Source organism: Bactrocera latifrons, unplaced genomic scaffold, assembly GCF_001853355.1.
Source record: "Bactrocera latifrons isolate USDA-ARS-PBARC rearing strain unplaced genomic scaffold, ASM185335v1 scaffold_154, whole genome shotgun sequence".
Lineage (NCBI taxonomy): Eukaryota > Metazoa > Arthropoda > Insecta > Diptera > Tephritidae > Bactrocera > Bactrocera latifrons.
Genome location: NW_017535008.1, coordinates 416735 through 432499, shown reverse-complemented (window position 1 = coordinate 432499; position 15765 = coordinate 416735). Strand labels below are relative to the sequence as shown.

The 15765-nt window shown below is 32.9% G+C and overlaps 2 protein-coding genes across 2 annotated transcripts in view; one reads left to right on the top strand and one right to left on the bottom strand.

The window, feature by feature from the left end:
• The window catches only part of LOC108966024 (serine/threonine-protein phosphatase 6 catalytic subunit), a 17053-nt gene extending 1326 nt beyond the window's left edge, over nucleotides 1–15727 (top strand). Inside the window, exons 2-7 of the mRNA XM_018928730.1 lie at nucleotides 6136–6391; nucleotides 6473–6866; nucleotides 14377–14678; nucleotides 14750–14908; nucleotides 14962–15116; nucleotides 15183–15727. Of these exons, the coding sequence (XP_018784275.1) occupies nucleotides 14385–14678; nucleotides 14750–14908; nucleotides 14962–15116; nucleotides 15183–15486 (912 nt within the window). The 5' untranslated portion in view covers nucleotides 6136–6391; nucleotides 6473–6866; nucleotides 14377–14384 and the 3' untranslated portion in view covers nucleotides 15487–15727. The remainder of the gene's footprint in view (nucleotides 1–6135; nucleotides 6392–6472; nucleotides 6867–14376; nucleotides 14679–14749; nucleotides 14909–14961; nucleotides 15117–15182) is intronic.
• Nucleotides 3586–8202, bottom strand: LOC108966023 (leucine-rich repeat-containing protein 58). Its single transcript, XM_018928728.1, has 3 exons — nucleotides 7642–8202; nucleotides 4365–4581; nucleotides 3586–4279 (listed from the first exon to the last, which is right to left on the bottom strand). Exons 1-3 carry the CDS (start codon nucleotides 8127–8129, stop codon nucleotides 3917–3919), a joined length of 1068 nt encoding a protein of 355 aa, XP_018784273.1. The 5' UTR covers nucleotides 8130–8202; the 3' UTR covers nucleotides 3586–3916.
• Nucleotides 15728–15765: the final 38 nt, after the last annotated feature.

Sequence of the window (15765 nt, the reverse complement as noted above, 5' to 3'; positions counted from 1 at the left end):
AATTAAATAATTAAATTAAAACTTGTTAGAAAAAGGGATAAAATAGTAAAGATTAACTGTTACACTATAATTTAAGGCGATTAAATATAAGCAAATTCAATGTTGATATTTTACTAAAAATAAGCTTTCCCTTTCAAATATTAGTACACAGACTACGGAAAACTCTAAAATTTAAATTTTTTTCTTTAATTTTTAATTACTAGCTTTGGATTAATTTTTTTTCAATCCGCTTTTGTGGTCAAAAATTAAAAAATTATTTTTAAGAAGGATTTTCGGGATTACAAAATATAAAAAATATTTCATACATTAATCTTAATATTTTTTAATTATTTGCAACCCTGGTTGGAGTGTGCTGTGTAAACAAAAAATATTTTAATACACAGAAATAAATAAAAAAAAATTAAGTAATGCAACAAAAAAGAAATTGGTATATAAATAACAAGAAATAAAATAAATAAAAAACTCGACTAAATTTTTTATATTAATATATATACATAAAAAAATATAAACTGAAAACTATATTTCCAAAATTAATTGTTGAATCTAGCAATTTTAATAAATTTTACAACTTCGTCGCGAAAAACCTTATTAACAGCTAACTTTTGCAAGCTTGAGTGGTCTTAGCGCATTAGGCGATTAAAACTATTTAAAGTTAGTAACCAACATGGTCATTTGTAAGAAGCTTCAGCTTCAAATCTGGAAAAGCGAAACCTGAAACTGAACTATGGAGCACTAATTATATTTTAAATTATCATTTATAGTTTTTTATTTATGTATATATTTATATTCACATATATATATATATATATATTTTTTTTTTATTCAAGCAAACAAATAAGTGGCAATATCATATTGCATATGCAAATACTTTCAGTTAAAAAGTTAAATAAAATTATTTCAACTTAAACCGCAACATTCTCGCAAGCTTTTGTTCCGTAGTATAAGCTTTTCTGTGCACCAGCAAGACATTTGAAAAATAACTTGAAATATTCTAAACAATAATTGTTCACGTTATGTGATAATAATAATAAAATAAAACAAAAAAAATTGTTTAATAAGAAAAAATGTATAATAATGAAAAATAATTTGAGAATATTTAACTGATAAAAATTTAAAGGCACAAATACTCAACCGCACTGCGGCTTTAATTTTGTTAGTTTCTATTTTAAATAATACAAGAGTATAAACTTGCAAGCATGCTTATAAATTTATAAATACTTAAATAAGCGTAATAAAAAAGTGCAAACAGTAAATAAAGTAGTAGAAAAAATATATTTAAATTCTTTAACTGTTGTTTAGCTGTAAAAACAATCATAATAATGCATAATTAAATTCTAATCTAAAAAAGGTAAAGATATACAAGAAACATGTATGTAGCTTAGTTTATAAAAAATTAATGCGATAAAAATTAAATATGAAATATTTTTAGCAAAAAATACATTTTATCTTTTCTTACAAGCACTGCTTTCAAGTGGCTGGATCAATTGGAAATCGTGCTTCAATAACGAATTTTACTTAAAAGTTTAAAATATATTTATTTCTATATTTTATTACAGCTTTAGTTTTCCTCCCTATTTATTTATTCTTATTTTTATTATATCCTATCTTCCTATTTTTCTCCATGTATTTATTTATATCAGAGTTAGTTTAATTTATATATTTTTAATTAAAATTTTTGATTTATTTATACCTTTATTTTTTTTTAATAAATTTATTTATTTATTTTTTAATTATATTGAAAAAAAATTATATATTATATATTATGTACTTATTTGAGATACTGACGCTCATTCAACACACCAAAATCATTGGCTTTTTATTAATTTTTTTTATTATTACTCTCTGAATTTTTGAAAACCGTAAAAAATAGATACCACAGTCATTGCATTATGAAATGCATACCTGCTTTTGTAGTTCAAAATAAGAAAGTAAAAGTTTTGAATTTGTAGCAAGTATAATATTTGTATGTAAAATTGCGATTCCATCCGTTGAAGAACACAATGCAAATTAAAAAATCGACTACCAGAACTCCTAATCATTCGCACACTCATACGAGCACCATTTCATATAGCTAACCAATAATAAATACCCTTTTATAATTAGTATTTTTTCTAACAAAATTCTCATTTTCTTACTAAGAAGAAAAATATTTTGTTTTGTACAAGGGAAATATTATATCATTAATATGCAAGAATAGTAAATTAAAAAGCACTGTTACTTAATCAGCTAAAACGGCAACTTGTTTACTTTAACTTAAAATCAGTAATAAGAAACAAAAATCAACAGAATACAAAATAACTAAACGTATTTCTTGAAACAGTGTTGCATTTTGCATCTAAATACATACTCTATAATGAAATGACAAAAAATTTGAAACTTTTGAAATTGTAACACCAATAGCACAAGAACAGCAGTAAACATGAAAATAAATTAAAAATAGTTATATAAATATATTTACAATTTATAAATAAATTTAAATGGATTATCAGACAAACATTCATATGTATTACTTTAATATATACATATTATGCATATACAGATATGAATATACTTAAACGTAACCCTAAGCGAAAGTTGCAAAAACTGTGTAATTTGAAAAAAAAAATATTACAAAAAAGCGACACATGGTTAGTTAAATAATAAAAAACAAAACATACATTTAATGAAAAGAAAAACACATAAAACTAGCAGAAGCGTTTAATAGTAAAAATAAATATTTGAATATAATACATTAAAAATATGTATGTATGTATGATGATTTCGATATTCATTATTACAAATAGTAATAAAGAAATAATAACAAATAAATGAACTCAATATAAAAATCTTCAAACTTTAATTAAACATTAAGTAAATGCAACTAATATAACAGTTAAGAATAAAACAACAGCAAAAAATAGTAAACCAGGAAACTGAACGCTACAGCGAGAAATGAAATGAAATGATTAACTGGCGGCGAAGACGTGTAAAAATAATAAATACGCAACAAAAACAAACAACACTGTTTCTATTCCAGTTAGGTAACTATACTGTATACCTATATTGTATACCAAATTCAAAGATACCATATACAGGGTTTGTCCGGAAAGTAATAGGACTGAGTTGATTTAAAAAAAATTATTGAACCAATTGTTACAATTCTTAAAAAGAAAAAAATAGGCTCCTTCTGGGTCGATACAGTGCTGCCAGCGCGATTTCCAAGCAGTGAGCAGTGAGAGCCGAGGTGCATGTTGGTTGAATCCCCTCTGTCGTCTCAAAATGCTTGCCTTTCATCGCGAAAACGTTTGTCCTGTCTCTCCAGGTGAGACAACCGACCAGCCGCTCGTTCGTTAGCCAGGAACGCCCTCTACCGAATCCAGTCGGTGCGCGCACACTCCGAAATACATTCGCGGAGGTAGAAAATCAGTTCGATTACTTTCCGGACACAGGGTTGGTCCCCATACCATAGTGATCCGTTGCCGCCGGTTCTATCACGTTTAGAACCCAGCGACTATAATATTTACCGTTTGCTTTTATTTTTTGTAGAAAATAATTACCCAAGATTTCTTTCTCGTTAACGAGCGGGCTTCGTAGGCCCTTCGTATGTTAGGTCTTAATAGTTCAGTTCTATGCAATTAATGCAAATTTTATTAAATCTTTTATAAATATAAAATTTTTCAAAAATTTTTGTATTATTTTGTATGTATATATAAAAATGCGCAGCATTATTCAAACATTTTGCACACACTCGCTTATTCAGACCGCGTATCTCATGGCAATAAAGTAAAATATAAAAAAAAAATACCACCAAATAGCAGACTATTCAAATAATGAATTTTCCAAAAGATCTGTTGGTAACTTTTCTCCAAATTCCAATCAAAAACCAACAAGTAATTCTAGTATCCGCCAATAATGTTGACCGCACCCAGTACTCCCATCAGCCAAGCAACACCTTACGCATCATATAACCATTAGCACCGCTCGTTTGCGGCAACTCTGGCTCCGGCTCAATGCACTTGGAGGAGCATAAATAATGCAATAACGGTACACGATATTTGCCACAGAAGTCGACAAATTTAATATGTTCCACGCGATTGTCGAAGAAAACACCCTTGCATTTGGGATTTACACAACAATTGGCGCTCTGTAGATAATCATTGACCGTGCGCGGCACAATGCCCGGACCGAAGGGTATGCCGGTACACTTGACGACACGCGCAGCGAACTCCATCAGCGTGGGCGGCTTCATAGCGATATCTTGCACGAAACGCACCACCAAAGGGTTGTCGCGCAAGCTCAACTGTAAAAATAGATAAAAAAATATACATAAATATGTAAAAATCGTACGAATTGCTTAAAGCTGTTAAATATGCCCGTCTACTCACCTCTGTTAAATTTTTCAATGCGATAATATCTTTTGGCAAGTGTCTTAAGCGGTTTTTGTGCAACAAAAGTGACTTCAGGCTGTTCAAATGTGCGATGCTGGTTGGTAAATTCTCAATGACATTGTCGCACAGCACGAGCGCCTGCAGTTGGCTGAGCATGCCCACGGAGTCGGGCACATCGCTGATTTGATTGCCGCCTAGCGAGAGTACCTGCAAGCTGAAAATGAGCGTATAATTAGAATGTATTTTGTGATTTTTGTATGAGCAAGCCAGTAAAGTTCAGAGCTACAGATGTGGAACAGTTGCTAAGCGGCTTTGGACAGTAAATAATTTAGTGTGCACATTTTAAATTCAAATTTGTAGTTCGAATTACATAAACAACAGCTAATTAAAACATAACACCATAAATGATCAGCGTATCGAGCTGAGTCGAATTAGCCATGTCTGTCAGCCCCTCAATTAGTCTGTCTTTCTGTTTATATGCGAACTCGTTTCTCAACGTTTTAAGATACCGATATAAAATTTTGCAAAGTTTTTTTCCCCCAAGAAGCTTTATATTTATCGTGCCCCCGATATCCGACCTGTATAAGATAAAGCTGTCATACAAGTGACCGATCAAAATCACATTCTTTTATGGAAAGCTTCACGAAATTGGGCACGAGCTACTATATCCGAARTATCGAATAGGATCATATAGGCATATGTAGATTATTGCCCAAGGTACCGCTATAATGTCGGACTATATTGTGCGATTCGGACCTGTATAGCACCACCTGCTATAAAAGCTGAGCTTTAAAAGTCAAATTCTTGTATGGAAACAATTTTATTTGTGTGATTATAGCTTGCGTGCAACGGAAGTTAACATTTTTTAATGTTTTCGTTACAAACAAAAAAATTATTGCGCTTAGCTACAAGTTATGCAAGAAATACTGGTATATACGATTTAAAAAATCGAAAATAATTATATTGCGTTAGTAACACTTTCTGTTTTTAACATCTTGTTCCACACTATCGCTTGCAGATAACATCTGAATCTGCTTATAATCAAAAGTTTTATTTATGACGCACTTAGGTCTAATATTACATATGTACATAAATATGTATGTACATAAATACATACATGCAAAGTTGTTCACATACAAATGTCAGCGCTAATCAAACGTGTCCTAATACATAGTATGTACATTGAAAAGCTCCCAAGCATCTATTGCTTTTTGTTCATATTAGTATTATTTATGAGTTTGTTATAGCTTTATTGTATTTTTAATTTATGATTACACAAAGATTCTTATCGCCAGACAAAGGCTGCCTATCGTTAAGCACAAACTGGCAATAGTGCCATTAATTTTTTTTATTATTGCGTTGGTAAACAAAATTTTGATGTAAAGGCAGACATGATAAGCGCCGGCCCACACAGCAGCGTACATATGTCAAAATGAGAGTTAGATAAACAGAAAAGCTCTCGAAAACAAGTAATTAAATAAACGCTACTGCGACATGTGTCAATGTTTAAATGACATTGAAAGTTAAGTGCTTAACTACGTATTTGATATCCCACACATCATACATACCGTTCCGGTATTTTTTGAGTTTTTTATATTATTATTTTTAAATTATATACGTATTATATTAAAAGTACAATAATACCATCATAGTAGCTGTCATGTTATTAATTCACTATGAGACTATTGTTATTGCTCATATTAATTTGTATCAGTTATCGTTATTGTTTATTATCACTAACAACATGTTATCGTTTTTCATATTGCAGGCCAATAAAAATAACTCAAGTGTTGTACGTTAAACAAATAATAATTAATAACTACATATATCATTTTTGTGTATGCAAAAACTTAAAAATATATTGATTTATTGGGGAAATTACAATTCCTGCTCAAAATGTGTTTACAAACGACGACTTGAAAACAAAATGTGGCTGAATGAAATTGTTTACATTCAATATTCAATATGAGTTCAAATAATCGTTAAACGTGAATTCAAATGATGCCGGTGTCGGAACATGTAAGGTACCTTTAAATTGTGTTGATAATTGATTTTCCGGGCTTTTATAACAAATTTTCCTAACTTTTTTGTCTTGCAAAATTTAGAAGCACCCGAGCCCACTACAGTCGGGTCTACGTACGTGGAACTCAGCCGTTTTTATGCGTCCAAAGACTGTCAACTCGATAGTACTCTTCAAAATTAACTCTGGAACAACAATAACAATCATATAAAAGAAAATCAAACGCGGCGCTACTGCAATTCGCTGTGGAATATTTCCGCTTGATTTTTTAATCAAATATGCGGAATATCACACGTGTCAGAGCAAAAATTGATTCGAAAACATAAAATTTGCTTAAATATTGAATTATAACGCCTCACATACTACCAGTGTATAAAGATCATGTTAAGAAGAGCACATATCAGAATACTCACTAACCTAGTCGCGAATCAGAGCGTGACAAGCAACTTGTTCACTTTAGCCCCTGCTGGAAGTACAGAGTGAGTAAATAAGTATTATTTCTTGGAATAACGCTCTCATACATAGACATGCATGTAAGTTTGTATGCATATATGTATGTATGTGAAAATCTTTTCAATAAAAGTTACGGCGCGGTACCAAACGTATCTGTAGTCAGATTTTTATTTACATATGTACATTGTATTGTGTGTATGTATTTGAGTGCAGCACATGTACTACATAACGCTGTTCGAACTGATAATCTTCGACCGGAAAGGTTGAGTACGGCTTTCAAAGTTTTAAAAGGAAAAATAGCTGATATGACAAAGTTTTTTCACATGCATTTTTATATAAAATTAATTTCATAACTCTTGTTTAGTTAGACAACCTTCACACAGGTACATATGTACATATGTGCATTGTAAGTAGTAAACACATTTTGTTATTGTATTTTAAGTTTGTATGTACACATATAGTCAGGGCCGTGGAAAGAAAACCATGGCTAGAAGATTACGTAGAATTGTAGTGAATTGTTGGAGTTACAAAACCTGCATAAAATAGTGGCAGGTCCCGGTTGGAATCGTCCAAGATTTCTTGTTCACTGTACAAAGTCCCTGCGCGCGGATAGTTTATTTGCTGCGAAAATACTGCAGATTCCGACTATTATAAAAAAATAATCTTGTAGAAGCAGTCAGTCAGTTCTATTACACACCAAAAAAATATGCACACATTAATTTCAAAAAAAAAAAACTGCGCAACTGTCATTTCTATCAACTCGCGCAACATCAAATTCAATAACAAAACACTATTGCCCACCTTTGCATTTTCCATATATCCTTAGAAATTGCTGTTATCCTATTTGCACCGGCGTAGAAGTAGCGTAACTGGCGCAGCTCTAGCACCTGCTCGGGAAAATGCGTCAGCTGATTGCCGCTCAAATTCAGCTCCTTCAAGGCTGAGTTGCGCATCACAAACGATTTCGGCAATGATTTGTTGGACAAATTATTATTTTTGGCAATCAATGTGACTAACGGTAAATTGCAAATAGCCTCAGGCAATTGTGTCAAACAATTGGAGCTCAAATCTAGTACTTTCAAATTGACGAATTTAGTAAGCGCTGGCGGCAGTTGTGTGAGTCGATTGTGATTCAGCAGCAACGTCTCGAAATCCTTGTGTGTTTTGAGCACCTTTTTCGCATGCAAATCGTCGTCCAGTGTGATTACGGTGAGGTTCATACGTCCATAGTCCAGAGTTTTTTGCTCGCGCGAGTCTGTGTCGCTGCTGTCTGATGTGTATACTTCCATTTTTCTTAATAAATTTTATTGAATTTTCTTTTGTGTAATTAATTTAATATTTTCAAAGTTTTTCCAGTGTTTTTGTTTTTATATATAGTATAAATAAATTTNTCGTAGTAGTACTGTAAAATATGCCGTATTTTCTCTTTATTTTGCTCCATGTTTGCGACGCTATAACTCACGAACTAATTGAAAGAAACGACAATCAATCAAACACGCGTTAGCGCGTGAAATGGGCTTTCCAAAAAGGTATAGCATGACCCGATGCGACGATAAAACTAAAACTACGCGCTCTTAGCGCGAAAATACCGCAAGACTTAATATAACTTAAATATAGAATATTTAGAAATATGTTTTCAACTTCTCTTAATATTTTCAACACTCTTCTGTAGAGTAACGCATATAAGTGGAAGTAAATTTATTGATAATACTTCAATTTGCCTTTCTCCAGTAATGATGAGGAAATATGCATGATTCTGCTTAAATTAATACCTTGCTAGTGTTCGAATCAACGCATTGTTCAAGTGTCCTTCAAGAGAAAGAAGTATCGTTAATGTTTGGATGATCATAGGTGAATAAATGGAAAGAGGAAAAACACAGAGCTACATTTAGGCAAATTACCACCCAGCTTAAGGTGTACAACGGACAAGTTTACAAAAAATTACGGCTTACAACATTCAACAGTTGTAGACAATGCAAATTCATGAAGCGCAGTTTGCTCAATTAGGTCACCCGCAATTTATAAAGAAATGGAGAGTGTTCAAGTACGATACAAGGTTCTTTATTTGTTAGTCTTAGCCGATCTCAGTTACGATTCTGAATTCCTCACAAGGTGCCAGTAACGGTTAGATATCTGCATTGAATAAAGTATGGGAACTTACGTTAAAATAAAGCAGCAGCAAGTAATACAAGTTTATTGAAGAACTCGCTGAAAGCACGCAAATGGATTAAAACGCACTCATAAAGAAAATCAGTGAAAGTCGAAGAAAAATTCTGAAATATTTTTTAGTTTTAATTTTCGAATTTTTTTTTATTTATTTTTTAGTTTTTTTTATTAACGATTAGAAAATAATAATTTTGTAAAATTCGTGCTTCACTTTATAGTTAGTGCATAATTCCGCGCGTGTACGTCTTACTTCACTGACTGTTGTTCAATATTTTAATTCAATAATTTATTTCAATTGTCGATTGCCTATTACCCAATTGAGTACGCGTTGCGTTGTGTGAGCATGAAATTTTTATTATATTCTCAATTAAGCTTCTTCGCATAAAGCATGCGCTATTTAAGTTAACTAAAGCGAAGCTACTTGGTCTGATGATTGCCCACTGAGTATAGTAAACATTCGTTGAGGACAGCTGCTGTATTTCGCCCCGCGTGTTTACTTCGACGACGGCAACACGACTGCTAGTTCTGATCAGTACGGATTGAATGTTGGCTCCGCTTTTGTTTCGCTAATTGCCCGATTGTCAATGTGTTAAAAATTTTGGCAGTAAAAAGCTCTCGACACAATAGACGAGAGCGATAAGCAGTAGATGCGACTCCAGCCCAAGTAAAAATTGGCGTTTTTTTACAACGATCATAGAAAAAAGACGGCAGAAAAGCGTACGCGAGCGAAAAACGGTAGGTCGGAATGAGGCTTGGCACAAGTCCCTAGCGCAGAAAGCTGAGTTTTAGGAAGGTATTTAAAATATCTTTGGACTGGAATTCAATTTTCGAAATTCAAACTGAGAAGCTTCAGATAAGCATTCAGCAATATGTAAATAAGCGTTTCTGAAAAATAATTACATATAGATAAAAAAAATTTTCTAGAGTAGCAAAACATTTTTTTTTGCGTTTAGTTTAATATCCATAATACAATTAGTCTGTGCTTGGCAACTGTTTGTTTAAAGCGCAAATATTTTGTCTGATGATTTTTATATGGAGCTGTCTGCTCAAATCGGATCTTGAGTGTATACCCGACATTCATCTAGAGCCGTCACTTCCAACTGTGGCCCCTCGCCGTTGTAAAATCGACATGTAGTCTCCCTATTCCTTTCGTAACCCTTTTTGACCGAGCCATCCTTTATGTTTGTGATTATCGTCTTATTTTTACTCGATAAATACAGATGGCTTGTCACCCGATCATTACCATCTGTAGTAAGACAAATTTTTTCATTTACAATCCAAAATTTTTCACCATAAATTGCCGATTATTAAAGTACATTAATTTCCGCAAATGTACATGTTTTTCAAGTTACTTATTAAATTAAATACCTTTAAAAAATCATACTTTTTCTGGCTTGCAAATTGGTTATCTTACCTCGTAAGCCGTCTCTACATGGCTTACCTGCTCTTCGTAAGAAATAAAATACATTTTTATATTTTTTCTAAGCACCAGTAGTCTCGGCTGCGACCAAAGTCTAATCCTTGTCATGCGCTGCTATTATAAGCCCTCCCATTAAGTTGTATGCCCGACTTCTCTTCAATCATTCTTGCCCTGGGCATAACTAAAGATTAAGTAAAAAGCTCCATCTAACATTGTCACTCGAAGTATATTTATTAATGTTGATTACTATTACGATTTATAGTCTTGTTTTTCTCACTATAATTAGTTGAAACGTACATACATATGTACCATATGTACAAACAGATGCGCCTGTAAACTTCCCTTTTTGCGCTGATATCAGTCGGGAATCATTATCAGTGCCATTGACACACATACATATAGGCGAATTAATGAAAGCTTTCAATATTTTGTTGGATTTAAACAAAATTCTATTATTCCAGAGTGCTAGCGTACTCAAGCTAGTTAAAGCTTAAAACTATGCACATAAATAAAATTATTATTTGAATGTCTCTACAAAATCGGTTAAAGCTCTCTCATAGCAACAGCTTAAAATTATGTTCTCAAAACATACGTACATACATATACATATGTATTACGTATTTTCAAATTTTCGCTTTTCTCGTTACTCATACAATATATGTACCAAAATATCCAATTATTTTTGTGCTATATTTTTTACCACGAAAAGTCTAATGCTTATCAAATTTAGAAACATTACGAAGGTATATTTTTTAGGCGTTATGTAAGTTGTCTAAAATTTAATTAATGGACTTCCAACACAAATATTTCGCTTTGATAAACTAACTTAAGATTAGATGGGAATATTTCTTATCGCTAACATATTTGTTTGTGGTCTATTTTTATTTATGACTTCGGTTATTTTGTTTTATCGGGACTAAGAAAAAAATTATTGCCCAAGATCTTTCATGAAAGCTTTCTAAGTTATTGGCTAGATAATAGTTATTGGCTATAAATTCAAAGTATTTGGCCAGCGAAATATCACGAGTTCATTTTCCACACGCATTTGTGGAATTTGTATTCCAACGGTTAAAGGGTCCATTTTCAAGACTGTATTAAAAAATAAATAAATAAATAAACAAAAAAAAAAAAAAAAGAACAAATAACGTTACTTAAATGGTAAAAAAAAGTTTATCTCGTCGAACACTTATTCTAACGGTAATTTCACTATGATAACTGTATGTGGACTGATGGCATAAGGCCATATAAGCTCTTTTTGTAGTTTCGCGCTTACTTCTTTAAACCTTTGTTGTTTTGTAACGACGGAAAATATTCCTGAACAAATTTTGAATCCGGCCTAGTTGGCAGTCCTTGGCCGTATGAAAATTTGGGTGGCTTACAGTTACATAGACCCGACTTTCATAGAATGGCTTTCTTTACACTCATGTATTGCTCTCACTGACATTACGGCGCGCCAATAGTACCTATGTAAGTGTTATTTAGCTCCCAGTGACATATTGTTACCCCGAATGCTGATGAAATCTAAATCGGCTGACGTGAAATTTAGTAAAATTGTTTAATAAGAACTATAAATTATTACTTTTTTGCACAGATTAATCATTGCAAACGTCAAATATGTTTTCCCTTACATAGTATGTATGTTTGCAGATAAGGCAATGTCACTTTGACAATTAAAAATTTTGTTCTGTTCTATTGGTTGTAAACGTAAACAGTGAAAAATAGTTATATGCATATGCCACTACAGAAGTGCATACATATGTATATACATACATACAGCCTGCATATACACCCTGTAAATAACTATATTTACATTACATACATTTGTTTTTTCGTTAGGCGCTTATCAAAATGTATACATGCATACATATGTACGTACGTATGTATATTCACACTTATGTCTTTCTATACCATATTCGTGTTTTTGTTTTCACAAGTATTTAAATGTAGTAAACACCTTATACATACATATACATATGTATATTTATAATTAAAAAATTATGCAAGTCATCGCAATCAACTGCCAACCCAAACGAAGTAAATAATTAGCGTATGTTTATACACAGTGACCACACATGCAGTATTTATTGTATCTTTTCCGAAAGCAATGATATATTCTCGTTCAAATCCTTTGGGTGGTATTTTATTGTATATAATCCAAAGGAAATGTTATTAATGAAAGTTACTTATATGTATATATGTTTATCAGCTTATCTAATTTCACCCGCTAATTAATTGCGTACTTCAAAGATATTTTCCCGTTTTTCTAATATGTTTTAACTTTTTTTTCTAAAATTGTTCGCTCGCCTTCCTTATCAATAATAAATAAGGCCTTATCAATCTCTAGTTTCATATAAAGTTCACCTTATAACAACAAATCCTATTTGGGACCAAACGTTGCCTGTATTTGAGGTTATCTTGGAACATTTATTGAATTATTATTTATTATTCGCATTAAAAATTATTTTTGTAAAGTTTATGCAGATGTTGAAATTAAATTTTGTTAACGTGTTTTCATATATACGTACATACATACATACATACATATATATGTATATCACATCACCTCACTAGCACCTAGCAGAATATTGGAATTCATCAATCTGCTGGGGCTAAGTGAGACGCTGTGAGTTAGTAGAGGGCACAATAGACCCTAGGTCGCGGTGCAATCCTCATTCTTTATCTTATCTTATCTTATATGGCATAACCTCAAAGTGAATTTGAGATAAATTACGAAGTGAAAACTTGATGTTTACGCGATCGGTAATATGTTTATACGGTTCACGAAATTGTGAATTTGTTTCTTTTACAATAATGGCAATAAGATAAGTTATTAAAGCCCGCGAGGAAAAATTAATATTAAAGTTTGCTTGGTGAATCACCGACCAAGGCCTGTTTTTTTTTGGCGATCTAACCCCGTTTGGATCGGTAAGTGTGTTACGGCCGGCCATTAACTGCGCGGCTCCGATGTGGTCGACTTAATATAGTCCAACGCAGACGAAGGAACTTCAGACGTGTCCAAACACTGCACTTCGTCCGAAAACAGGATCACTCTTGAAGTTTATCATTGTCTGCTTTGATGCATTCGCAGATATAATTTTTTTGATTACGTGGACGATATAGCACAATACTCCGACCAGACTACGGAGGCAACTAACTTCAGACATGCACGAAACGTCATTCATAGTGATGCCATTTACATCCAAGATGTTGGCGTACTTGGAGTCAAAACACCACTGCAGACAAAGACTTTTGTGAAACTTCGTTCTGGATTTTATAGCAGATTAAACTCGCACCTGTCCAAAATTGACCCCGACATACAAAGCATTTGTCCTACGTGCAAAAAATCCCAGTCATCTAAAATCCCTATCCCTATGATTAAAACAGCACATTTCCTGGGCCCTTAGAAGATTTTGGCATATCTATGTGTTAGTTTCTATGCAAATTCTTCCAAATATCCAAAACACTGCAAATTACCTAACTAAAGTAAGTAGCCTGCAAGTCATTTATTAGTTAATTTACCGGTTAATTACCCAACCACTATTGGGGATTTCTGTTAAAGTTTAAGAGAGTATATTACCACCCTATTGAAAACTCTAAACGGGACTCTTGTGCATGTGTGATCGTTCATCTCTTTCTTACGCAGTGTGTAGTATGAGTTGCATGGTAAGTTTCTGAGCTAATTTCTATGAATTCGAGTTTCGGTAGCCGTAACGTTATAGTTGCATACACGTAGACTTGTTATTGTGAACGACTTTTCAATAAGAAGCAACGCATATAATTCAACCGTTTGACATTTTCAACTGTCATCGGCACCTCTTTGCAAAAACAATATTTGCAGCCTGTGTTAGCACAAATCCACCCAAAGTTTATTATAGAATTTATCGTGTGATCTTCTAAAAATTAGTCTTAATAAAGCAGATAAAACACTAATTATTTTCTAAAAACTAAAGTAATCACAATGTCAGATCTCGATAAGTGGATTGAGACAGTTAAGGAATGTAAATATTTGCCAGAGAATGATTTGAAAAAACTTTGTGATATCGTGTGTGAAATTTTACTTGAGGAATCCAACATACAACCAGTTAGCACGCCCGTGACAGTATGTGGTGATATACATGGACAGTTTTACGATTTGGAAGAACTCTTCCGCACAGGTGGTCAAATACCTGATACCAACTATATATTCATGGGTGATTTTGTAGACCGTGGTTATTATAGCCTCGAAACTTTGACACGTCTGCTTACACTGAAGGTGAGCGTTCAAATTCATTTGATTTATGCCATTTTTTTCAACATTGATATGTTATTCATTTATGCTAATAGGCACGTTATCCTGACCGTATTACGCTGCTGCGTGGAAATCATGAATCGCGACAAATTACCAAAGTGTATGGCTTTTTCGATGAATGTTTCACCAAGTATGGAAATGCTAATGCATGGAAATACTGTTGCAAAGTTTTTGACCTGCTGACAATTGCTGCGGTTAGTCTGGCAAAGATTTAATCTAAAATTGTGTACTAATCGTTTTTCTTTAGATTATTGATGAGGAGGTGCTATGCGTTCATGGTGGTCTCAGTCCAGAAATTATCACACTTGACCAAATACGTACTATAGACCGCAATGGTGAAATTCCCTATAAGGGTGCATTCTGTGATCTCGTGTGGTCGGATCCAGAAGATATGGACCTGTGGTAAGTACAAAAATACCTTTTTTTTTGTTTTTGCACGAATTATGTTTAATTCATGTGCATTTTCAGGGGCCAGAGTCCACGTGGTGCTGGTTGGTTATTCGGTCAGCTTGTGACAAAGGACTTTATGAATATTAACAATTTAGAATTGATTTGTCGTGCACATCAGCTGGTTAACGAAGGTATTAAATACATGTTCGATAGTAAGCTTGTAACGGTGTGGTCAGCGCCGAACTATTGCTATCGTTGTGGCAATGTAGCTGCGATTTTGACGTTTAAAACTGCGAAAGATCGCACAACCAGTATTTTTAATGCGGTGCCAGAAACGGATAGAGTCATACCGCAACAGAATACAACACCATATTTTCTTTAAAGAAACATATCTATTTGTCCACCCGCCCACTTGTGATTGCTCACCGTGGAGTATTCTTTGCCTTTAACGTTTACGCTGTGTTCTTCTTTACTCCACGTTTTTGATATACTCGATTTACCCTAGATTCGATATATAAGAATCTAAAAAAAATATCTGTTAAACGTACATATAATAACAATAGCTAAAATAATATAAAATGTTCCAGTATTGATACCAACTGCTGCAACTAGCCTGCAAAATATCACAACTTGTTTGAATGCATATCATCATTTTTTATTA

What these genes read in the sequence shown, in the direction of transcription:
- LOC108966023 (XM_018928728.1), bottom strand. Translation starts at nt 8,129, where the DNA reads ATGGAAGTATACACATCAGACAGCAGCGACACAGACTCGCGCGAGCAA. An exon ending in GATATATGGAAAATGCAAAG is followed by an intron (nt 4,582 to 7,641) that starts GTGGGCAATAGT and finishes GCTCATTTTCAG; the next exon opens with CTTGCAGGTACTCTCGCTAG. An exon ending in CATTGAAAAATTTAACAGAG is followed by an intron (nt 4,280 to 4,364) that starts GTGAGTAGACGG and finishes CTATTTTTACAG; the next exon opens with TTGAGCTTGCGCGACAACCC.